This window comes from Sinocyclocheilus rhinocerous, unplaced genomic scaffold (genome assembly GCF_001515625.1).
Source record: "Sinocyclocheilus rhinocerous isolate Xijiao unplaced genomic scaffold, SAMN03320098_v1.1 scaffold1232, whole genome shotgun sequence".
NCBI lineage: Eukaryota > Metazoa > Chordata > Actinopteri > Cypriniformes > Cyprinidae > Sinocyclocheilus > Sinocyclocheilus rhinocerous.
This window is the reverse complement of record NW_015657490.1, coordinates 364,270-390,771: the sequence shown is the minus strand read 5'-3', so window position 1 is coordinate 390,771 and position 26,502 is coordinate 364,270. Positions and strand designations below refer to the sequence as shown.

The following is a 26,502-nucleotide window of genomic DNA, read 5'->3' as shown; positions in this document are numbered from 1 at the left end:
GACGCGTTTCAGAAAGGCGGGGCATAGAGGAGAAACAATAAATGTACAGTATGTGGAAAATAATGTGTTTTTTTTAACCTTAAACCGCATAAACACATTTCATTACACCAAATACACAAAGTAATGTTCTTTTTAGCAACATCATATGACCCCTTTAAAGATATATTCTCTGAAAAAAGTATTAATGTCTTTTAGATATCTAGATCTTAATTTTTTTACTGAAAAATAATAATACTTATTTTAAAAATGCTTGTTACGAATAGCATTTCTTTTGAACTGAAAATCTGTTGACTTAAAACAAAACAAAAATCCACCTCAGCCTATAGTGAATTACGCCTTTATGCCACTGTTGGAGTTGACAATGCAAAGTTTGCATAAAAATGGATGTAAACGCAGTATGGATGGATTCCCACTAATGCCTCTGGCTCTTCTGGTGTATAAATGGACTAATTAGGATGTTTTCTTTAATTAATGTGTTACATAGCATTTATTTGTTCATTCATTCATGCATGCTAAGACTTTTAAACTACACTAAGGTTAGAGAACACAAATAAAAGTTTACAAAGTCTTTAAAAACCATAAGAGATGGAGAAGCTCTGATGTCAAAAGGTAAGCTGTTGAGCAATGGAAAAAGCATGATCACCTTAAAAATGTCGTCGATGATAGAGTTTACAGTTGCTTATTTGTTTGTCTTTGTTTTTGTTTGTCTGTGTGTTTGCACCTGATTTGGTAGGTCTGTGTAAACTGACAGGAGTTTCAGCACAAACTCCTTAAATCTGTGCTGAACATAATATGTGTTGCACAGATCTGCAATTCTTGCATGTTCTTGCACAGTTTACATGGCAATAAAGATGTGCACAACAACTGTAGAACATGATAGTGCGGCTAAATTTAAAGCAACAGAACACTGAGTTCATGAAGCTCGCCGCTACGCATGCGCGAGTGAGGTTACGGTGAAGTTCATGTTGTATGTAAAACTCCTGCATCTCCTTCAGTAAAGAGTTAAGAAAGTGATTTCTGTCTGCCGCTCATCATTCGACATGGTGTCAGAAGTGGTGCGTGCAGCATCGTGAAAGCAGCGAAGGGAAATAAATTCTCCCAACGAGCAGACACACAGTAAGCCATCATTCATCGCACAAGAAAACATGGCTGATGGGTTTTGTAGACCTGATCCACTGGACTTTGATGGCAATATCGCCGAAAATTGGCATGTGTTTGAGCAGGTATTTGACATATTTATTGCTGGTGCACACTCAGAAAAAGAGCCGCGCACGAAAGCATTCATACTAAATCTGGCTGGCTCGGAGGCCATTGAATGCAAACGAACGTTTGCGTATGCACCCACTGTGTATGTGGGTGAGGGAGAAAACAGACGAGTGATCACTCCGGCTGAGTCACCTGAAGACCCGGAATGTCTAAAACACAAGTTTCACGAACTGTGCAGTCCACAAACAAATATAACGATGGAAAGACACAAATTTAATTCAAGAAACCAAAAGCCAGGAGAGACAATAGAGGCATAGGTAAGTGACCTACGAAATAGGGCACAGAGTTGCAGGTTTGGAGATTTGTAGGAGGAATTGATAAGAGTTCGACTCGTGTGTGGGATACTTAATGACGGAATGAGAAAACTCCCGTTACGTGACAATGAACTAACATTAGCAAAAGCCATTGAAATATGCCAAATACATGAACTGACAGACCAGCACACCAAAACACTTGCTGGACCGAAGCACAACATGGCAAATGTGGACAGTGTTCAACAAACTGTAAAAAGAAAACCATTTCGGACTCCCAAACAAAAGTCAGACAAGCATTCTCCACATCAAATTCATAATTGCAGCAATTGTGGAAAAGATCACGAGGCAAAAACAGAAAGATGTCCTGCATACGGCCAGCAATGTCACAGGTGCACTAAATGGAATCACTTCCAAAAATGCTGCAAATCAGCAAAAGTTCATCGCACACGAAATCTAAAAAACACTGTAAATCAAATTGACGTTGCCAAAGCTTCAAATAGCAGCGACGACTCATTTTTCATAGAAGGAGTTGCCTTGAATCATCAAAAGATGGCTGGAACTGCCTGCATCTCCTTCAGTGAAGAGTTATTAAGAAAGTGATTTCTGTCTGCCGCTCATCAAAGTTCAATTCAATTCAATTCAAGTTTATTTGTATAGCGCTTTTCACGATACAAATCGTTGCAAAGCAACTTTACAGCAAATTAAGTTTCTACAATATTTAGTGGTAGTTTATCAGTGGTGACTGTCAGTTAATGTTCATATGGCAGAAATGTACGGAAAAATCAATTTAAGACGTAATAAAACAGACGATGAACACTATTAACAGCAATTATTATATGATGCAATCAAACTTATAGCAAAATGTGGTAGTTCTGTATGTTGTTTCAGGGTTGGCATCATCTGAGGTCCTCTGAGGGGTTGGCATCATCTCTTCTCAGGTGTTCTGGATCCAGACTGAAGCTTGTGTCAATCCCGTGGCAAAAACAGAGAAACAAAACATTGTTTTCACATAGTTCCAGTAGAGATTAGGGCAAGGTAACAAATACAGTGTGTTTGATTGAAACATGAGAGACAGTCGAGTTTGCCTGAAGGGAGGAGAGATCAGATTGGTCATGTGATGTACATTTAAACAGATCATTCTCTATAAAACGTATATCACTCACACTCTTCATACTAAAGAAAGACAGACTCCTTTAATCAACCATGAAGAAGCTCTACAAGTGCCTGTGGATCTTACTGGGTAACGTACAACATTCATGTATCTGCTATTTTACTACATTCACACTGATATTTTAGTTTTCTGTATTGTTTTCCTTTGTTCAGAGATGTTAACACTCATCTCGTCCTCTAATGTGGATTTACAGCATATTATAAAGTGTTAAAATTTCTGGCCAAACTAACCTAAATAATCTACATCAGTTGCTGTTTCATACATTCATGCTTGTCTATAATTAAGCTGTTTTTTAAACCACACATGTGAATATATGTTCAAATTTAATTTATTTCTGTGATTTAAAGCTGAATTTCCAGCATCATTACTCCAGTCTTCAGTGTCACATGATCCTTCAGAAATCATTCTAATATGCTGATTTGCTGCTCAAGAAACATGTCTGATTATTATCAATGTTTAAAACAGTTGTGCTGATTCATATTTTTGTGGAAAACGTGATTGATTCTATTTTTAAGGATTCACAGATGAATAAAAAGTTTAAAAGACCAGCATTTATTTGAAATGGAAACCTTTTGTACATCTATTTTGACAAATTATATTTTTCTCCCATTTGAAAATGAATCCTGCATTTATGTGAGGGATGAGGGATTTATATGTCACTCCTGAAACGTTGCTGCTTGTACAGGGTATATGGCCCCTAGCACGAAAAACAGCTTTTATTCAAATTCTGAATGGATTATATTTAGCCTAGAAAGTGTGCAAAGAGCACTTCCTTTATAATCACTAAAAAGGTGTCACTTCAGTTCATCGCTATCTCACAAAGTTCCTTTATAATCATTGAACCTCTTGTGTTACAGTGTGAGGATTCGCGAGCGTGCAGAACAAAATCCGGCGTTTATTTGAACGGAATGGCCAATCAGAGGTGTTCAAGAATCAACAGATCTGTCTGTGATTGGCTACATTGCTCAACTATACAAAAACACGTTGTAAATAGAAACTTTTCACGTTCTCCGGAGAGCAACCACAAATACGCACTGGAGCATTTCCAAATCTGTTTCACCAATGTCCTATTACATTTTCAACTTAGGGTGCTTTCCACTGAAAGAACATGTAGAAAATGGACGTGTGGTACGAGAAAAGTGTCAATTGCGCGAGTCTCACACTGAATGCGTGAGAGTTGGCAGCCCTGATAAATGTCTTTACTGGCACATTTGATCAATTTAATGCATCCTTGATGAATAAAAGTATCAAGTTCTTTAAAAAAAAAAAATACTGCCCCTAAATCTTTTTATCTACTTTAACAAACAAATCTTATGTTAAATATTTGTGTATGTAAATTGTTTGACAGTCTTTATGACTATGTTTGTCCAGCAAGTCTGGTAGTGATTCACACGAACGTGTCCTCGTCCCACTTTAGATTTCATTCTTCTGCTTGATGACCATGTTGGATAAAACCACTGACACATTAATAATTATCTGTATTATTAAATGTGTCTAGGGTGACCATACGTCCTCTTTTCCCCAGACATGTCCTCTTTTTGGACCTAAAATATGTGTCCGGCTGGGATTTCTTAATCGCCCAAAATGTCCTGGATTCGGCTGCTTTCTTTACCCTGCTCCCACTGAATTTCCGACATTTGCCGCCTGCTCCCGCAACGTGTTTCGCTACCATGATTTTCGTGTCCACTCCTTTAAACATTCTAATATTGTGTATAATTTTGGGAGCCGCTCTCAGTATGCGGCGTATTTAAATCTCTTTTGAATGAGCATTTTTTTTTTTTTTTACACAGAATTGGGCTACTTTTAAACTGTTGCCATGTGTTGATTTTCCCAAGTGGGTTAAAGGTTTGAAATATTGCATAAAATACATTTGACTGAAATGGCTGTATTGAAATATTTTGCATTCAACCTGTGATAAAACTTTCATGGACTTTTTCATTAGCTGTTCCCTTCTGGTGGAATGACCTGCCCAACTCAATCCAAGCAGCTGAGTCCTTAATCATTTTCAAGAAACGGCTGAAAATACATCTCTTTCATCTTCATTTGACCCTCTAACTCTAGCACTCGCTATTCTATTTCTATTCTAACTACTTGTTTTATGTAAAAAGAAAATAGCCTTTAACACTAGCATTCTCTGTTCTTTCTACTTATTTTCTTTTTATTTATTATAAATAATGACCTTCTAACGCATGCATTATCTATTCTTTTTCTGTTCTATTGACTTGTTTTATTTCTATTTTAAAATGAGCCTCGAACACCAGAATTCCCCATTCTTTTTCTATTCTATCTACTTGTTTTAATTTATTCTAAAAACAAAACAAGCAAACAAACAAAAAACCTTGCTACCTATACTGTTAGGCGAAACCCTGCCTCCTGCCCCCACCTTCATTTTTGGGTGAACTAACCCTTTAAATATGGTCACCCCAAATGTGTCAATGTTTTCATCCAACATGGTCATTACATACATCAATGCTTTATGTTTCCATTATCATTCAGACAATGCTTTTGATTATTAGTGGCAATATCAAGGTGAATTAAATTGAAAATGCAAATTCGAATGTGATTAAACAAAACCCGGTTGTTTCACTTTTTTTTCCACAGGGTTTTTATTGATTGAGGAAATGGCACATGGACAAGAAGGTAAGAAACCTTCAGTGTTTTAACACTTTTGTTCTGTTTTGTCTGTTAAACGGTCAGATATAAATGTACTTAGAAATTTAGTACTGTAATGAAGCTCTGATGCAGTAAGATGACCAGTTTTATAGTATTTTTATTGTTAAAGTTCCCTGATACTGGATAGACTAAAGTCAGAAAATTCACTTCTTATTAACAGGCATTATTTCCCTCCAAAATTGATCTTTCAGGAACAGCCTTTACAATTTTTTTAATGTCAGATTATACTGCTCTTTGTATAATATAACATACCAAACCCATCATGATATATAGGGCAAGATTAGAATTATACTAAGTAACAAATGTTTGCTATCCAAAATAATAAAAAAGATGCTCACTATCATTCTTTTACCCTTGTGTTTTAAATATCTGTAGCTGTTGTGTTATGGGCTAATTTTCATTTTTGGGTGAACTAACCCTTTAACCCTTAATTTCTGACCCTGTGGTGGACATGTTGCTGATGACGAGTAATAAAGACTAGTTTGGTAAAAGTCTTCTGCAGTAGTAGATGGCTTCTTATTGACCTTTATCCATGAATTTTTTCCAGAGAATGTAGCACTATGGGGCAAAACTAGTCAGTCATCAACTTACGCAGGCTCTGAACCTGAATTTGCTCTTGATGGATTGTTGAACAGCTGGACCCACACTAATGAACAGACCAACCCGTGGTGGAGAGTTGATCTACTGAAAGTATACAGAGTTAACAGAGTCACCATCACTAATAGACCGAGCAGCTATTCGAGGATTAACGGAGCTGTGATTCGTATCGGGAACTTTCTTGACATTTATAGCAACACCATGTGAGAATTTCTTTTTGATTTGATTTCTGTGGCTGATGTGAAGGAAGAACAGAAATGGATAACATTATCTTTCTGTCTGTAGATGTGGTGTGATTTCTACTCTTGGAGCCGGTGCCACGGCCACTTTCTCATGCGGTGGGATGGTGGGACGTTATATGGTTGTTCAGATTCCTGGAAATCTGAAAATTCTTAGTCTTGTTGAAGCTGGAGTCTACGGGACTTTGGCAGGTAATTTGTTGTTGCAGAGCACTTTATTGAATGCAATAAATACTTCTTTAGAAACTTAATTGAAATGTATAGTTAACCAAAAAAAATAAATAAAAAAAACACAACAACAACCATGTCCTTCCAAACCAGTATGACAGTTGTCACGTCCTCCCCAGTCTAGGGTCGGGGATTCCGGACAAAGAAATTCAAATAAAGAAAATTTAGCAACCATGCCCGCCCCTCTCCTGTCGCAGCTCACACAAACACGACGGAGCGAGAGTATATTTAAAGGAAGAAGCTTTTAATTCACAAAGTAACATGTACCAGGAAGCGTGAATCTTCAGGAGGGGTTATGGCCAAAATAACAAACAAAAGAGAAACTAACTAAGACATAATTAAAGATTAACTTACCTAACAAAACAAAACACATTAGTCTCCCTTACTCCCTAGCTGTCCAAAAACAGGAGAAAACAAGGGATCATAAAGTAAACGGCAACTTCCTCCCTACGGCTTCCAAAACAAACAAAGTACCTTAAAGCAAACACAAGAACAAAGAACTCTCACTCAAAACGGCAGCAACCCAACAGCTACCGCAAAGACAACAAATGCGATGAATGTCTGGGGCAGGAGACGGCGGGCACACAGCGAGCTCACAACACCGAACCAAGTCAACCGATGGCCCACATGTCGAACGACCGACCCTTCAGTGCCATCCTCCTCAGCTTTTAAGCGCGCTCCATTATCCACATAATCATCACCTGCGTCCAATTAACACTGCGCAGAGGGAAAGGGAAAGAGAGAGAAGGGAAACTGCACAATACACAAACACATCACCACAGCAAAGATAAATAATAATAAATAATAAACAATTATGTCCAGAGGATGTAACACAGTATTCATGCTTTATTGGCATCTTATGTACAGATGATTCTGATAAACGTGGGGCTTGAGCACATAATTCTGTTGATTCATCATGTTAAACGCATTCATCAGACAAATTTATCAGACAAATCAACAAGTCAACATTCTTTTTATTCCAAATGGTTGTTATTGAAGATATTGGTAATATTTCCACCAGGTTGTTGGTACTAATGATGTAATGAGTTACTAGGGATGTCTAATTATTTTGTATATAGTTGTGAAGAACGTTGTTAGATAATAAGTCATTGTGTTTGTAATTCCGTTTGGTAACAGTAGGCTAGTTGGTGCACAAATTACATGCTTCACCATCATCTCCTCCACTGTTGCCCTCAAATCTTATTCGAATTGTGCATAAACATGGGTCACAACCAGTTTTTATTAATTTTGCAGGAAATCGGGCAGTAGGAGGAGCCACTATACAGTCGTCAACATCTGCAGATTGGTTTGCTGAAAAGGCCATTGATGGTAATCGAGGTCTTCAACAGTTGTATACGGGATGCTCCTCAACCCTTAATGAGACTAACCCGTGGTGGAGGCTGGATCTGCGTGATGTCTACCGAGTTAGTGAAGTGGTCATCACTAACAGAAAAGACTGCTGTGCTGAACAGATAAACGGAGCAGAGATTCACATCGGAAACTCTTTGGAGAACAACGGTACCAACAATCCCATGTGAGAAACTTGAGGTTGAAAGAACACGAGACGTCAAACACAAATATGAAGGATTGAAACAGATATGACAGTATTTTTATATCCCTCATGTTTCTCTGTCTGTAGATGTGCTGTTATTCCTGATATTCCAGCAGGTGAGTCCAACAACTACTTATGTGATGGATTGGAGGGACGTTACATGATTATTCATATTCCTGGAGACTGGAAGATTCTTACTCTTTGTGAGGTTGAAGTCTACGGGTATTTGGCAGGTAATTCATTGTTGTAGAGCATTATATTCAATATTCTACATTAACATATAATTCATGTAATATCATGCTATACTTGAAACATACTAGTATAAAGCAACACAAAATCATAATTTTCACAATTCAGTTTGGTGAGGGTAGTTGATGCAGTAATAACTCACTTCACCTCCAGTCGTTGTTCCTCAATAATCTTTCCCTCTGCTGCAAACTTTGTGCATCAAGACAAGTCGTGACATTTTTTTCATACATTTCTTAGAAAATCTGGCAGTAGCTGGAGCTGCTATACAGTCGTCAACATCTGCAGACTGGTTTGCTGAAAAGGCCATTGATCGAGGTCTCCAACAGTTGTATACGGGATGCTCCTCAACCATTCCTGAGAATAACCCGTGGTGGAGGCTGGATCTGCGTCATATTTACAGAGTTAATAAAGTGGTCATCACTAATAGAAAAGACTGCTGTGCAGAACGATTAAACGGAACAGAGATTCGCATCGGAAACTCTTTGGAGAACAATGGCACCAACAATCCCATGTGAGAAACTTGAGGTTGAAAGAGCATGAGATGTCAAGCACAAATGTGAAGGATTAATGTGGATATGACAGTATTTATTATATCCCTCATCTCTTTCTGTCTGTAGATGTGCTGTTATTCCTGCTATTCCAGCAGGTGAGTCCTACAGCTACTCGTGTGATGGGATGGAGGGACGTTACTTGAATCTGATCGTTCCTGGAGACATGAAGACACTCACTCTGTGTGAGGTGAAGGTCTATGGAGAAGGTATACATCAGTAAAATTGGTTTATAATATATAATGTGTTTACGTCATCAAATTTTTGATGATGCAATATGACGCAGTGAGGAGTGTGGATAAGTTTGAATAAATGCAACCTCATTTGTAGGGTGCAAACCATATTTCTTAAGATTTTTTAATGAATTTACATATATATGAATATATTTTTCTAGGTCCCTGTTTAAAAAGATCATTTGTAAAACTGATGTTTCACTCCAGCAAAGATTTGACCGACTCTACAATGACAGAAATCGTTCTGAAGCAGGTGAGAAAAAAGTAACATGTGATGAGAAAACAAACACTAATTGCATTGTTAAATATTATGACCTGAATTTATTAAAAACAAAATCAGCTGTTGTGTATATTATGATACAAAGGTTCACTGACAGGAGTGCTGATCACCTATTGATTATTCAGTCAAACTATTTACAGCATGAACAAATTTACAATATTCTCACATTTTAAAGAGACATGATTTTACAAAAGTACAGTTTGGGACATGACACAAGAAAAGATAAGAGGAAGATCTGAATGTCTTGTCATATTCTGATCTAAACAGTTTAGTATGAATGTTATTTCCAGTTGGGATCTGCTCTGGCTGATAGAGGATTCACAGACGTGACATTGAGTTGGTCTCAAACTCCTAAAGAGGAAGTGATGCGGAAAGTGAACGCTGGCAAACGTGAGTGTGTTCTCACAACTGTACAATAACTTATGACATATGCTGCACAAATAGGTTACATTTATACAATTATGATATGTAATAGCAAAAATTTTTCATTTACAGGTCGCTGTAATACAAGAAAATAATGCCCTGGAAATCAACAGACTTTGACTCATTAAATTCACATTCATTAAATTTCTTCATAATTTATTACATTTCTTAATAAAATCAGGCAATTCTAAGTAAAAAGTCAGAATTGTGAGATAATAAGTCGCAATTACCTTGTTTTATTTTTTATTCAGTGGTGAAAACGGGCTTCCATAATAATTACTTGTTTACAATGTAAAAACCTTAAAACTCTTGTGCTTCATTGTTACTCTTGAATCAAATCTTTAAGAACTTTTAAACATCTTGTATAATTGTGTAATGTCAACAAAGCATTAGAGAATATAAAGGCTATAGATAATAAATATTATGCTTGTGGGTTGTAAGAATTTGACATTAATTCATTTTCATTATAAAACTTAATGTGATATTTTTTCTGCTTATTGGTATCAATATTTTATTTAATGGTTATTTTATTATTATTATTATTAAGTACCAATTTATTGTAATGTATGTATATTATAAGTTTTTAATTAAATTCCCTGTATTTTCATAATTTATATTGGTAATGTAAGGTACAATACACAATACTCCCAAATTTCACATAGTTGTTGAGGGCCTAATCTGGATACTATCAGTATCAATGAAAATATAATGCTGGGGTAGCTCTGTGATTTAGGGCCAGCCAACAGGATTTCGGTTTTGTCTGCATTTAGTTGTAAAAAGTTATCTGATATCCAGGTTTTAAGTTCTTGAGGACAGGAAACAATAGAAAGGGGTGGACAAACTGAGTTGGGCTGAACCGTAAAATAAATTTGAATATCATCAGAATAACTGAAAATTGAGATCATCACGTCTGATGATCTGACCCAGTGGCAGCACATAAATGAGAAATAAAAGTGGACCAAGTACAGAACCTTGGGGTACACCAGGGGAAATAGTGACAGAGCGAGATCTATTCTTATCTATCTTTCCTTGATTATGCAGTATGTACACTAGTTGCCACTAGTTGTCATATATTATATCCTGTCTACAGTAAGAATGACCATATTTCAGGCTTTTTAGAGCTGCTAAAGAGTCAGAGCATATGACTACCTTGTCTAGCCTCGTTTCTTCCACCCACTGTAGAGCCAGTTATATTGCCGCAAGCTCAGCTGTAAACACCATTAAATGATCTGAAATTCTCTTTTTAGCTACCTGATATTTTGGAACATATACTGCTGTTCCTGCTTTTCCAGATTCTGGGTCCTTTGATCCATTTGTAAAAATATCTAAAATATTACTATATTTTTGTTTTATATATTGATTTACTAAATGTTTAACTGTCTTATCCTTATTTTCTTTAATTATTTCTTGTACGTGTGTATATATACATGGCATAGGAAACAACCATGGAGGCACAATCTGAGTGTATTTCCACTGATCTATACACATTATTTGGGTCATTCTATTTCCTGTCCAGCCTATGCTTTTGATGTTGCCTTGGGTATGTTCCCAGCTCTCATGAAACACAGACTTAGTTGGGTGTATATCCCCATGTCCTTTTAATGAGACCCAATAATTCATTACTATTTTTTGCCTTCTCACTTCTAGAGGCTTAGTGACTTTTCAAAAAGGTGGCGGCATTTACCTTCCTGTGTGCTAGTGATGGGAATTCAGACTTTACAAAATACCATAATTTTACTTTTTTTGGTATAAAAACCTAATGTATGTAAAAACATTAAACACACGTTCGTGACTTATCCAAAATACAAACTATTATTAACATACACAAAATGGGTCACAGTGTGCCATATAACAAATAAAAACTAAATTACAGTGTGCAGAACAGAAGCATCCAATACAATTGTATTGTTGCAGCTATTAACCCTGAAACATATTCACATTGTGCATGTGTGTTGAATCTGTGCTGCATTCCAGTTATTTTTTTTATGCCCTGGCCTTGCTAACTTCCCTCCGTCTCGTTGACTCGGATGTCATTGATTACTTTGCATGAGTACCCACTACTGGCGGACTGCGTGCATTAATGTACTAATGCTGCACTACCGACTAGGTTGGACGTGGGAATATCCCAAATTAAATGTCCCACTTCAGACCTCAGTGAGTTCCAGTCAATCAGACGTCATATTCACATGTTGACCATCGCGTTTTTGTGTCAATTATGCCAAAACAGAATAAAAATATCAAAATCTATTTGAAAACAGCAGACAAAAGGCAAAAACATAAACAATGTCTAATGTTAAAGTTTGTTTTTACGTTTATGCTCATTAGAATCAGGACTTATCGCCATCTTGGAAGTAACTTCAAATGACGCGCTTCGCTGAGGTCAGGGTTGATCGATGTACCCCGAGTTCAGAGGTCGAATATCCCACTTTGAGTGGCGTTCCAGACATTATTTCCCAGAAGGAAGTGGGGAAAATCCAAATTCCGATTTGTCTGAAACGGCATGAGCACTTATCACTTAGAATCTGTTGTGTTTATTAATTTATTACTTAAATTATTTTTCCTAACAGATTAGTTTGATGGACCATTATATAGGTTTGGGCCGTTTTGAATATTTAGAAATTGATATATCATAGAGTTGTGTGGAGTGGGAAAAATTAAACGCGATCTGCGATGACATCACAATTATGTTTGTGGTATATGGAGCGGCCTGAATTGTACATATGAAGCAGATTCGCTCACTCGGTCAAAATCGAGGGGTCAAGGGTCTGTCCATATAAACTTCCGATTCCCGAGGGGAAGTGCTTAGGGAAATTTGCGAGTGTGTGTCTTAAAGTGAAGTGGAACGGAGTTCTGTTGATGTCAGTGACGTGACATGGCCAAGTATGGTGTCCCATACTCAGAATTTGTACCCTGTATTTAACCCATCCAAGTGCACACAGTCAGCATTGAGTAGTGAACACACACACACACCAGTGGCGTTCCGTCCATATAAGCTGCGAATGCTCCGCATAGCCAGGCCATTTGAGAGAATAAGTTCACGGGATAATTCATAGAAACATGATTATAAGTTGATGCAAAGACTAAAGTCTCAAATCCAAAGAGATATTCTTTATAAAAGTTAAGTGTCAACCACGCCTACCTAAAATGGCTCATTCTAACACGCCCCCACATGTCTACATCACTATGTGGGAAGATTTACATAACGCCGCCCAAATGTTCACGCAAAGAAAGAAGGCTGAAGGCTGAAAACCAGGGCAGGACCAACTGGGCAGGCAGCAAGGTCAGTGCCTGCATCAAGGACTGAACCAACACCGAGGGTGACACTGGCAGAGCAGGAGGCAAGACCGGTGCCAGCAGGGCAAGAAGCTTGGGCGGCACAGACAGGGCAAGGAGCTTAAGCAACAAGGCAGGGCAAGGAGCTTGGCTGGAGCCAGCAGGGCAAGGAGCTTGGGCGGCGCCGGCAAGGCAAGGAAGCTTGGGCGGTTCAGGGATGGCCTCCGGGCCATGTGGGAGGGAGGAAGGCTTCCTCTTCCTCCTCCTCTGCTTACAAGAGTGGGGTGTTGCAGCATCATCAGCCGCCTCTGGGGGCGCTGCAGCCTCTTTGGCTGGAGGCTTCCCCTGACGAGCTAGGAAATCGACGAACCCCTCAAACGTCAGGTGATCCAGCCCTCTCATCCTCCACCAATTGAGGGGCTCTTCAAGGGCAAAATTAAAAAGGTCCTTGAGGGCCGCATCGTTGAACCCCAGTCCCTCTGCCATTGTGCTGAACTCCAAGGCAAACTCCCTCACGTCAGTCTCCCGTTGATGGAGGGAGCTCAAGGTCTTGAACTGGAGCATGCGCTGGTAGAGGGAGCTGGAGAAAGTGGAGGCTGGTGGATGGCGCAAGTGCTTCTTCTGCTGAGTCCTCATCTTTGGCCAGTTCGTTCTGTCAATGTTGGGGTGTAGGGATGAGGTGAGGACTCGATGCAGGAATGAAGGGCTTTATTATTAGTAACAATAAACAAAACAAACAAAAACTACCTGTAGGGGAAAACAGATTGGCAACAAGACTGGCAAGGCAGCACAAGGCACAAAGGAAAAAGACAACATTCGACAAAGACAAACTGGCCCAGGACTGCAAACACAAAGAGAATAAATAGGGAGCAAACAAGGCAGGTAACAAGGGAAGACAGGTGGGGCAAATAAACCAATAATCAGGTAACAAGGTGGGCGGGGTTAAACAATAGACATGAGAGCACATGGAAACAAACAAGAAAAGCCATGTGCTCACACAAAGCAAAACTATCACAAGCCAAAACAAGACATGAACACGTATAAGCCGCGTGCTCACACAAAACATGACAACATGAAAGCACGCGGCCGAACACTAACCCACACAGAAGAGCACACAGCCCAAGCAAACTCGAGACTCCAACAACAAGACAGAACATGGAGTGTGAGTGTCCGAAACTGACATGAAACCGAAACTGAACAAGACAATGAGTGCCGGCATCCGAACACCACGCCCCAACATGAAACAAGGAAACAGGGCACGCAGACAAGACATGAAAGCAAGACATGACAGGAGTGTCAGGGCTCTGTCACAAAACCACGAATGAACTAGACCAAAGTGACAGAACCCTGACACACACAGATATCAAAGCAAGTCAGTACATGAAGTGTGCGTGGCTAACAAGCAGTGTAGCAAAAATATATATATATCATTCCATTATTTTGTCTTATATTAAAAAAATGCAGAGAACCGTCTGAGAAAATGGCTCTCAAATGGGAACCGACTCAAATCGTTCACTTAAAGGACCCGACTCATAGAGCCGATTCATTCGCGAATGACACATCACTACTGTATGCGGTTCAATGGAGGAGCACTACAGAAATATGGTCCATGAGGATAAATACATATCGGACAAAACCTAAACCTAAATTGGTTTGGCGTTTTGTTTATTATTTAAAGAAGTTCTACATAAAGATACAACTTAACTGATGTGTTTTTCTAAATACTCTAGTAGAGTGTTAGGATTTGTTCTTCATGATAGTCATTAGTTTGGACATCATCTCTAGATTGTTTTGATCTGCCTCAATAACAGTCTGCCTTCTGGATGACCTTATTCAGCCGGCTGGCTTCTCCAGTTTAGATCAGGACATGAGTGTTGACAGACTGATGTCTCTCACTGCACACGTTGCAGGACCTGAAGCTTTACATAAACTTTGCTTGACACTTCATGTAAATTGCCTCAGCGTTCTTGGTCCATTCGAGTCTGTCATCAATTTGAATCCTCAGGTGCTTGTATAAATCTCTGCATCAAAGTCGGTACCTTTTTCTCATGAACTTGCTTGATCAGTACCTTTGTTTTTCAGAGCTTTCGTTTGCAGGTGCTTTGCTCCACAGTACTGCTCTGGTGTGACAGGAATTAGTTTACAAAAACTAATTTCCATTATGCCCTATACTTCACATTTGAATTCCAGATTATAGGCAAAGCAGCCAGTGAAGCAGAAGATGGTAAAATTTTGGAAACAGGACCAAAACAAGTGGCCTAAAACATCCTCTCATCAGCTTCTATCCACAGTGAAGCTTTTTTCTACAGAAATTGTACAGAGCATTGCATCCGACCAGTATTTCTTGAAACAGGCGTCTGTCAGGCTGAACACCTTAATGAATTCAAGTCACTTTTATTTATAAATAGCATTTATACAATACAGTTTCAAAGCAACTTTACAGAGATAAACAGGAAAATAATAATTCAGTGATGCAAACAGTTCAGTTCTGCTGTAGAGCAGCTCTAAAAAGAGGACAATAGTAAACCGTCATTATTCAGATGAAATCAGTTCATTATTGATTCAGTCTGGCTCAGTAACTGTGTAAAGTTCATCAAGTTTGATTAATCTATGAAGCAGCTCTGGAAAGAACAGTTCTTATCCAATAGTGTCAGTGCAGTCAAGTCACAAGTCTTGCCAAGTAAGCAAGCCATAGGGTGAATTTTGATTAACTAGTTTATATAAAGCAGGTACAATTGTTATGATGATGGGCTAAATATATATTTTTTTCCGACTCAAATTATTCAGACGGCTGGTGGTGTGCAACGTACTCAAGCATTTCACATGATACTTGTTACTTTTCTCAGCACTGGTCGACATGGACCAATCACAGTCATATGTTACTTTCTAGTGTACTAGTGCATCCAATGCAGCTCACCAGAAGATGTCTTAAGTTAATATAAGACAGTGGCATTTTGAAGTGAAAACTGAAAATGCGTTTCAAAGTGCAAGTTTTTGAAAACAACACCATTATTGGCTTCATGTAAACAACAAAAACATGAATTTGTGAAAACTGTAATGCAACATACATGTGTATTATGTGTTCCGTCAGTATGTGCGCAGGCACGTAGTTTTTCTTTACAAAACAACTTCGCCAACTACTGGCCCTGGAGTGCATAATACAGCGTCATTTTCGCAGATGTGTGTGAACAGGGATCGTTTTGACAACGTTGTCATCTGTACATGAAACTTTTCTGTTTTTAGTACAATCGTTGTCTTGTAAATGTGCCCTCAGAGTCATAAAGAATCATGTACGATCAATACTTCAGCAGTAAAGAAAAACAGCTTCAATGAAGTGACTCCACGCTGTAAGATATAACTGTACATGATTAACATAAACCCAGGGGCGGACTTAACCAATAAGCGAGGTAAGCAGCCACTTAGGGCCCCGGGGAATTAGGGGGCCCCCAACAAATACCAAGAAGCCTATATAAATCATATATTACTTATTAGTTTTCTATTATATATTGTATGGTCTCTCTATAACCATTAAGATTGTAACGTTGTTATTATTATTAAATCTGCCCCCCCTTCTTTCCTATCGTACTGCACATGCGTGAGAAGAGGCTTGGTCGACCAAAATTTTATTAGACGCTTAGTCGCATAAAAAATAAATAAATCCACTGGCGAAGTCGCGCAGTTCGTGACGGACAGATCGTTATCGGCTAATGTTAGTCTATGGTAATACAGTACATCAGACAGGACATCCAAATGCTTGCCTATCATTCATCGACCTTAAATATGGCTTATCATCTAAAATATGTAAGTATTAGAAACTTTACATGGCTGCTCAATCTAATGTTAACCTAGAGAAATGTGCGCTATTGTGTCTGTGTGGAGTGTAGATGCAGGACAGATGGAGGCGCCGGTGCGCTCACTTGCTCTTAAAATAGGCTACTCCGTCATTTTTGGTAATTCAGATAAGAGTAATGCATCTTTCAAATCTGTAAAGACTCAACGTTTATTTGTGTGCACTCACAATAACAACAAAATGCGTTTTTGTAAAATAATGAAAGCAAACAGGATGCGCTTTCTGCCGTCTCGGTCTCTGTGAACTTGGGCGCGAAACTCCGTGTATATCTTTGCCTTACAGACCTTAAAATATATATAGAGAGAGTGAAATGTCTACTTTCAAATGAACCAATTCAAATGGAAAACAAATATTCTCAGATTATGTAATCCGTATGAAACAAGGTGCATTACTACGGCGGAGATGACGAGTAAGTGTCGCCGAGTTCATCTCTTAAACCGAGAACAGAGAAAGCACTAATTTATCAAATTATTAAAGAGCAGGTCATATGGTCTTTTAAAGTGCCCTAATTTTGTGTTGGAGTCCCCTACAACAGGTTTAAATGCATCTAAGGTCAGAAAACACTGTAATTTTCCCAGAATATATATTTATACATAGAGTCATTTGTCCATGATTTCGAAACGGTTCGTTCGTTTCAGTTCTGAGAGAAATGTCTGTAAACCCCTCCCTTCCATAATCCTACTCTGCTCTGATTGGTCAGCTGGCCAAGCCTGTTGTGATGTTGTGAGGAGCGCTTGAGCAAGTTAGCGAGCGCTACCATCTGTGTTGCCAAGTCTGCGGTTGTTTTTGATGTGGCGGGTTGTAGTGACCCCAATAACGTCATATTTAGGCACTGGAATGCGAATTTACCAGGGGAACCTTGACTGAAAGCGTGTATTTTACACTCCAGAACGCAATTTTTAAAGGGGGACCACCCTCGAAACACGTAAAATGACGAGCACAACAAAAGGTTCGAATTGTATTGCTGTGGTATCGTGGAACACAGCATCTTCTCGACACAGAGAGTGTTCGTATTTCGCAGGTAGGCGGGGATTATGGTAATGTGTTACCCAGTGACGTAGATCAGTAACAGGCAAAAGATTTGAAAATATAACGACTCGTTAAGGCGATTCTGAGTCGACTCTTTCTTTTGAGAGACAATATCTTTATTTATCATGCACTTTTTTGATTAACAACTTTGCAGACTGTTTACATTGAAGGATAGCTACCTTACAAACTGCAAAAGAGATATTTTTCGAAAACCCATGTGACCTGCTCTTTAAAATATTAATGCAGTCTCCTTACAGTTTTTCCCTGACATATTCATAATCTTTACTTCTGCCGGTGCGCTGTGGCAAGCTTTATGTGTGTGCTTGAGCGCTTATGGCTATGTAGGCAATTAAAGGCTCATTATAATTATTTAAACAGTTTATTAATAAACGTGCGGTTAGTCGACTAATGCTTCAAATGAACGACTACTAGTCGACCAGAAAAATCGAAATCGAAAAGTCGAGGGCAGCCATGAACAATGACAGTGCTGTGTGTTTTTGCTGTCGCATCTTTGGTAACTGGTCCAATATGTTCAGTGGCGATGGGTATAATAATTGGGAGGAATTTGTCTTCCCAGTTAAAAATGCATGAAAGGTCTTCGGACCACAAGAAACACATGGAGAGTTGGCACAGTTTGTCAGAAAGGCTAAAACCCAACACAGCCATTGATCAGGTTAGTCAGCAGTTGCTGTCTCTGGAAGTAAAACACTGGAAGGAAGTCTTAAGACATTTGATTGCAATTGTCAGCCATCTGGCAGAATATAATCTTGCTTTCCGTGGCCATTCTGGATTTTCATTTTCTTGGGCAAATTGAATTAATGTCTCAGTTTGACCCTGTAATGCGGGAGCACCTGCGGAGAATACAAGCCAAAGAGTTAAGTGACAGCTATCTCAGTAAGCACATTCAAAATGAGCTCATCAACATTCTGGCAAAAAGTACCATAGATGCCATAGTTGAGAGAGTTAGGAAAGCCAAATACTTCTCGGTCATCATGGACTCCACGCCAGATCTTAGTCATCACGAGCAACTGTCAGTAGTGATAAGAATTGTAAATTGTGAGACATCAAAAGGTGTTTTCATTCATGAGCATTTAGTTGGGCTTCTCAATGTAGTGGATACCACAGGTAAGGGCTTGTGTGAGTCATTTCTAGGTCATCTTGATGCACTAGGTTTGGATATTTCCAACTGTCGTGGGCAGTCCTATGATAATGGAAGTAACATGCAGGGAAAGAAACGGTGTTCAAAAAAGAGTGCTTGAAATTAACAACAAGGCTCTTTATGCTCCTTGTGGAAGTCATACCCTCAACCTTGTTGTAGGTGATGCAGCCAAGTCATCCGTGAAGTCAATCAGCCTTTTTGGGCTACTGCAGCGTCTCTACAACTTGTTTAGCTCTTCAGATGGGACGTTCTCAGAAAACATGTGAAAGACCTCACAGTGAAAGCACTGTCAGCAACTAGATGGGAGTGTAGGGTTGACAGTGTTAAAGCAGTGCAGTACCAGCTTCCTGAGATGGTGAAAGCTTTGTCTGCTCTAATAGAGTATGCTACACTGAAACGTGATGCAGATGTTGTTTCTACAGCTGGAAGTATCTGCAGAGAGATGCAGACGTGGCCTTTCATTTTAAGCACCATCGTATGGTGCAATGTGCTGTACCAGATCAATAGAGTGAGCAAGATTCTGCAAAGCCCTACAGTCTCGATTGAGATGCTAAGAAGAGAAACAACGGGAGTGAGAGAATTTCTAAAGACCTATCGGAGTCAGGGCCTGACTGCTGCCAAAACTGATGCCAGGGAAATAGCTGAACAGCTTGAGGTGGGCATGAGCTGGCCAGAAGTGCGTCAGAGAACAGCAGCAAGACAGTTTCAGTATGAAGGAAGACAGCAAACTGTGTCAACCCCAGAGGAACAGTTTGAAAGGGAGTTTTTCCTGCCACTTGTAGACACAGCTTTGGTCACCATAGAGGAGAGGTTCTCTCACATGGAAAGCTTTTATAAGCTGTATGGATTTCTGTACTCCCATATGAGAATCATAGATCAGGAAGGGAAACTGGATGAGTGTTGCCAAAGACTGGCGCAAACTATGCCTGCTTGATCACATTTATCAAGAAAACATCCTTGACATGTACCCTAATCTGAGCATAGCATTAAGACTGCTGCTTACTCTACCCGTGACAGTTGCTTCAGGTGAGAGAAGCTTTTCTTCCCTGAAGCTGATTAAAACCTATCTGAGAACATCTATGTCTCAGGAGAGGCTTTCTTCACTGGCTGTTCTCTCCATTGAACATGAGTTCAGTAAGACACTGGACACAGAATCTCTTATAACAAGATTTGCAGAGGCAAAAGCACGCAGGGTCAAAATTAGATGAAGATTTTGGGACAGAGCCAGAAATGAGAGTGAATGATCTGTAGAATATAAATAATATATTTGGTTGTAGATGAAATGTTCATTGTATGTAAAGTATGTAAATTCAGTCCATCCACAGCAACAGTCAATATTTCATATTAGAGAATGCAATTGCCCCCCCCCCCTTTTAAGGGCAGATCTTTATCTACATTTACATTTAGTCATTTTGCAGACGCTTTTAACTGATACATATTCCGGTCTGACGGATCTTTTGATTTGCGCCATTTTCTCTCTGCTGCCCTGAGTTTGGTCCGATGCTCACGAAGAACATCGGATAACCAGGGGTTAGAAGGGGCAGCCCGTGCTGGCCTGGAGGAGAGAGGACAAATATCATCTAGACAAGAGGTTAAAGTAGAGCATAAAGTGTCAGTTGCTGCATTCACATCCAGAGATGAGATGAGATATTTATCTATACATTGTGTTTTATGTATTTTAGTTCGCGTGTGGTGCTACTGTCTTGATACTACAGCTGCTTCTCCAATCAGTTGTGTTGGCTTGGTGAAATGGAATTCTGGGTATTGTAAGCGTAATCACAAATATGGTTAACTGTAAATAGTTTGTGATTTCTTCCTTTTATTTGTGAATTCAATTTTACATTGAGAAAATACAACCGTTCCAGGTTACAGAAGCTTTGATGCATTAATATTAAAGTGTAATCACACATATGGTTTATTAACTGTAAATAGTTGTGTATAATAGTGTAATAATGTCTGTGAATTTAGTTTTTTTTTATTTGTGAATGCAATTGTATTTAATTTTACATTGAGAAAAAAAAAGTTCCAGGTTACAGATATTTTTAACATGCAGTTTATTTGCAAATGTAGGACAAAAAAAAGAAAAAAGAAATAAAAATATATAGTAAAAGAGTGTTTTGAGTTAAAAGTTTGACTGTTGGGGCCCCATACCTGGAATCGCTTAGGGCCCCCAAATCACCAAGTCTGCCCCTGCATAAACCCTAAGCTTATGTCTAAGATTTTGCTCAATCAAACTGTTCATACTTTTCTTTTAAGCATTAGGGATGGCAATTAAAACACAAACTAAATAAAAAAATTAATAATTAAATTTTTTTTTAATCTTTTGACCAGCAGGTTGGAAAAAAAACACACAGTGTCATATACATATTAGGGCTGTCAGCCCCCAAATCACCAAGTCTGCCCCTGCATAAACCCTAAGCTTATGTCTAAGATTTTGCTCAATCAAACTGTTCATACTTTTCTTTTAAGCATTAGGGATGGCAATTAAAACACAAACTAAATAAAAAAAATTAATAATTAAATTTTTTTTTAATCTTTTGACCAGCAGGTTGGAAAAAAAACACATAGTGTCATATACATATTAGGGCTGTCAAAATGACTGAAAAACTAAATTCGAATTTTCTTCTTAAATATTATTGGAATTATATTCCAATTTAAAAGGCATAATTTCAGTTAGGGGGAAAAAAAAGCTTTTGGCTACTCTCCTGAGGCCACAAGAGGGCGCATCGAGCAAAATATTATGCACGTTTCTTCAAAGCATAATAAAATAACACGACTATCTTTGAAAAAAGTGCATAATGTATAAAATAATGTTTATAAACCATATATAACTAATAAAGTTGCTTAAACAATTAGAAAAAAAACAGCACCATGCATGTATGTATAGTTTAATACAAAGGACCGAAAAGCAATCACAAAGAGTAGGCTACTTTCTTCATTTAAAAACATGAGATACAGTGGATGGGGAAAAACCGCCATACCGTCTTTAGACATGTTTTTTAAAAGTTGAACTTACATTAATATTACATGGCTTTCTAAACATGCTGCTCTCTTGTGCGAGACGCGAGTGCAACGCTGATAGATGTCCCGCTAGAAAATGTGATAAATATGTGTTCTGTGTGAACGGCTTGATTTCAGTTTCGCCGTAAACAACTTCTCCACACTGATGCTCTCGTTTTCCATAATATATTGAATGAACAATGTATCAGCGCCGCATCTAGTGGGTTCAACTGGATAGGCTAACAAAAGCATTAAAATGCAATCAATGACACATACATCGTCATCGCATCTCGTGCACCGCTGATAAGCTGCCTGACGGCTGGCGCACACCTTAAATTCGAATGCAACGTTTTTGCATTCGAATGTGGATTTTGTTTTTATTAATTCGACGAATATTTGAATAACTCACCAATGAAGCATGCAAAAGGACGGTAGGGTTCACATTTGTGGTCATACCAGTAGCTGTCGTAAACAGTAAACAACTCATTGTCCGGTTGTGGAGGTTCCCAGGGTCTGAATGAGGAGCTCCTCTGATCTGACCAGACAAAGGCACCAGAACCTGTAGTCCGATAGAGTCCGAGCCAAAAACGTTCCATTCCTGCAGTTTTCAGCAGCTCATTGTGATCCGCCTGGTCATCAAAGGTGGCGAGATCAGTGTAACGCTGTCTGCAGTATCTCTGTGCCTCCGTCCAGTTCAAGAATGAGGGCACATAGACAAACTCATGACGCTGTGAGAATCTCACACACATCAGGGCTGAAGAAGGGAGAAAATGCAGAAAAAGTAGTGGAGTAGGCCTACACATGTAGATGGTTTAACAGTGCATTATATGTCATTTTACTGTAAAGTACTGTCATGTTTATGGTTTTTGCAAGTAAAAACTTAACTTTTCACTTAAATAGTATTGTTTCTTATTTTTGTTAGCAATAATGTTTTGTTACAGTTAAAGTGTAAGTTCAACACAACAGCGTCTTTGGAGTTAGACGCTTAGGATTTATATTTTATATATATAAAAGCATAAACGCTTCCCAAAAATGCATGCTGCAATTCACAATACACGCCGGGGCGCCAACAGGATTTCATCTGAGGGTAGGCACAGAGACACAGGGGTTTTGTTTGTTTTACTGACTGAGAAACCGCTTCATATGATTCAACATAGGTGGAGGGTGAACCAGCATCAGATATCAGATATGGGTGTCATTTCATCAAATATTTGTGCTATTGCTTGTAATCTGTTTATTTGTTCTTATTTTATTACTGATGTTTACTTTTTAAGTAAATTAAAATACTTTTAATAAAAACTATTTTTTGTTTGTTCACTCCTTTTATGTGGCGGGGGCCAGTGACAATTTTGTCAGGGCAAGTGAAAATCTGAAACAGTAAAAAAAATGCCTTAGTTCTGACTTCTGTATATATATATATTAGGGGTGTAATAGTTCACAAAATTCACGGTTCGGTTCGATACGACACAGGGGTGTCATGGCTCGGTATGTTTTTGATACAGCAAAAACAAAGAAATGCCAAACAAATTTCCTTGATTTTTACTTTTTAAAAAAATAAAAAAATTAAAACTAGTATCATATGATCTTTAAAATATTTTAGACTTGGGAAGGCCTTTTGACTTTTGCCGTTTATCTAAGATGATTTTGGAAGCTTTTTTAACATTCGTTTCTTATTTGTTTGGTTCCACTGTGTTTGCTGATTTTCAGTGTTTTATATTTAAACTTTGTGTAAGTTATTTGTTATTTTACATTAGGCCTATAGCATGGTGTATTTGTATTCGTTTTGTTAATAAATTAAACATTCTATGTTTAATGTAAGTGAGTTTGTCGTACTGTTTTGTTGTTGTCAATTCAATCAATTGACGCCAAAATGCCACTAGTTCGAAAGTGAAAGTAAAATGCGCACGAGCATTTACAAGCTATTTAAAAGCTAATAAAAGTGAGGAAAAGAGGGAAAACTCTAGCGAACTACCTCACCATCAACCTGGAGTACATTATATTTCACTTTAAGCTCTTTTTTTCCCCCAGGATTGAACAGTTCAATATGAATACGTGTATCGTTACACCTCTAATATATTTATATATATATAGAGAGAGAGAGAGAGAGAGTCCCTTTTAAGACTGGCCCTTTTTGTTATAAAATTACAAATTCGGGGGGAAATGAAATCATGTTAAAACTCAGGCGCAAATCCCGTAATCCTATAGGACAAGTGGTTTGGAGAATGCATGGTAGTCCTAGTAGACTTGTATGATAATATCACTTGCTGAAATATACACTAAAAGCAAAATAACTTGAGATATTAAGTCGTTTCCTGAAAAAATTACTTAAAACATCTGCCAAATGGGCAGGAAAAATAATCTTGTTTTTCCTTTGAATTAAGATTATTTTTCTGACCCCGTGGCAGATATTTTTTCTTGTTTAAAAAAAAAAAAAAAAATATATATATATATATACACACACATTTAAAAACATACATTTACAGAAAGCAAGACTTAATATCTTGTTATTTTGTTTCTCAAGTAAATATATCTAGATCCAATAATGTTTAGATATTTTTACTAGAAAACAAGAAAAGTAAGAAAATATATATATATTTTTTTTTTTTTGCAGTGAGCATGTATTTTAACTTTAACTTGATGAATGATCCACCCATGAGAAAAACAGATTTATTCAGTTTTCAATTTCTGAATGTCTCACAGATTAATCAAACACCTGGATAACATCAAACTGCTCTCTTCCCTCCTGAATATTTAGACAAAACCCTCTTTACCGGTGATTTGGTAATAGGGGCTGGCTCTAGGGGACGCAGCGTAGAGTTCCCTTTCGAAAGGGAATTTAGTTTCCATTAGAAAATTAGATGAAAGAATCTCAATCTTAGAATCTCTCTCTGTAATTCTGCTGTAGTTCCTTCAATTTCATGAGTATTCAGTAGTGCATTTGACCATTACAGGCGGGATCAGGCTGACAATTGATATGAATTCACAAAAGGTAAAAATAATTGTAATTAATCATGCTGTCATGCATTCAGGTTTTTTTCCAGCAGGTGGCGTCATTTAGTTTATGAAGGAACGATACAGGAATGTGAGGTGGAGCAGGAGTGCGACATACGTGAACTTATAAACACTAACTAATCAGAGCTTTATCATCAGTTTTTCATCTTTCTGTTTCTACATATCAGAAGTAATCCCCCCTTTTTGCCGGTAAATAACAATTTCAGGTTTCCCGAGCATCATTCATTAATCATTCCATGTTGGGTAAAGCACATCATTGACATACTGATTTAAAGATGAGAAAGAAAATTTTGGGATTTTTTGTTAAATATTTTTCACTGCAAATTCGAGAAATAGATAACTGGTTCCTGGAAAAATCAGTCGCAGAAAGACCGTATTTTACTAACTTTACTCAAAGGGACGTGAAACCCTAAGCTACATTTTCTGAGATTTGATTTTAACAGAGGTGTTTGTGTTGCACATCATAAAAGACGATGTTAGCATTAATTAAGTTTAATTTTAGGAGAAAACTGGTTATTTCTGAGCTTTTTTTTCTGCTGTTTTCGAGTATTTACTTCCAGTTTAAAATCGACATCGTATCTCGCTCTTTCAGCCACTTCCCTGTGTCTGTCTTGGTCCATGTTTACATCACAATGCAAATTATTCCTAAGTTGTCCCCTTTTTATAGATGGTAGTGAAATTACGTTAAGGAGTAACACATGTAGGTCTTCAGCTACAAAAGGAATCACCTGTGGTTGGTCCAACGGTTTTGATAGCATTTCATTTTCTTTCTATATATATTTGAATCAGATATTATTGTAGAAATGCAGAAAATTGCTGTTTTGTTTAGTTTTGTATTATGTTATTGTTTTGAACTCAAGTTTAACAAGATTGAAAAGAGCATGTAAACGTGTGCACATTGGCCTGTAGGTACGCAGAGTTTTGACAGCTGTTGTGTCGAAATGAGAAAAGAATTCATGGAATTTGAAAGAAGTGGTCAATGAATGCGTGTTGTGCCAAAGCAATGAAAAATCATCCACAGTTTAGCTCACACAGACTACTGTTGTGCTCACTGTGTGAAGAGTTTTGAAAAAGTTACTTTAGTATTGAGAAATGTGTCCTAGCGATTGTAAAAATCTGTGACTGTAAAATGCACAGTTACAAGATAAAATAATAGAGCTCAATGGATAATATTGTTTGTATTATACCAAAGAGCATTATATTATGTAATGCTAAACAGATCATCACACATGCATGAGTTTCTGTATTACCAATATTACTTATACACAGACCTTTTCTATGGAATGTCTTCATTTAGATTAAGTAAAAGTGTGTGTGTGTGTGAGAGTGTGTGTGTGTGTGTGTGTGTGTGAGTGAGTGAGTGAGTGAGTGTGTGTGCGTAAGAGAGTGAGCGTGTGTGTGTGTGTGTGAGTGAGTGAGTGAGTGAGTGTGTGTGCGTAAGAGAGTGAGCGTGTGTGTGTGTGTGT

General features: G+C 38.1%; 2 protein-coding genes and 1 pseudogene across 2 annotated transcripts in view; all 3 read left to right on the top strand.

Annotated features, from left to right (window-relative positions):
• The window catches only part of LOC107721050 (fucolectin-1-like), a 24,172-nt gene extending 18,004 nt beyond the window's left edge, over positions 1-6,168 (top strand). The window contains exon 5 of the mRNA XM_016528904.1: positions 5,912-6,168. Within this exon, the coding sequence (XP_016384390.1) occupies positions 5,912-6,168 (257 nt within the window). The remainder of the gene's footprint in view (positions 1-5,911) is intronic.
• A 1,549-nt stretch (positions 6,169-7,717) lies between these two features.
• Positions 7,718-10,523, top strand: LOC107721049 (uncharacterized; the record flags this gene model as incomplete). Its single annotated transcript, XM_016528903.1, has 6 exons — positions 7,718-7,962; positions 8,068-8,213; positions 8,467-8,740; positions 8,847-8,986; positions 9,172-9,263; positions 10,509-10,523. Coding segments are annotated over 6 exons (912 nt in total), but the record flags the coding sequence as incomplete, so codon positions are not given.
• Positions 10,524-18,393: 7,870 nt separating this feature from the next.
• LOC107721048 (zinc finger MYM-type protein 1-like) lies at positions 18,394-19,958 on the top strand (annotated as a pseudogene).
• Positions 19,959-26,502: the final 6,544 nt, after the last annotated feature.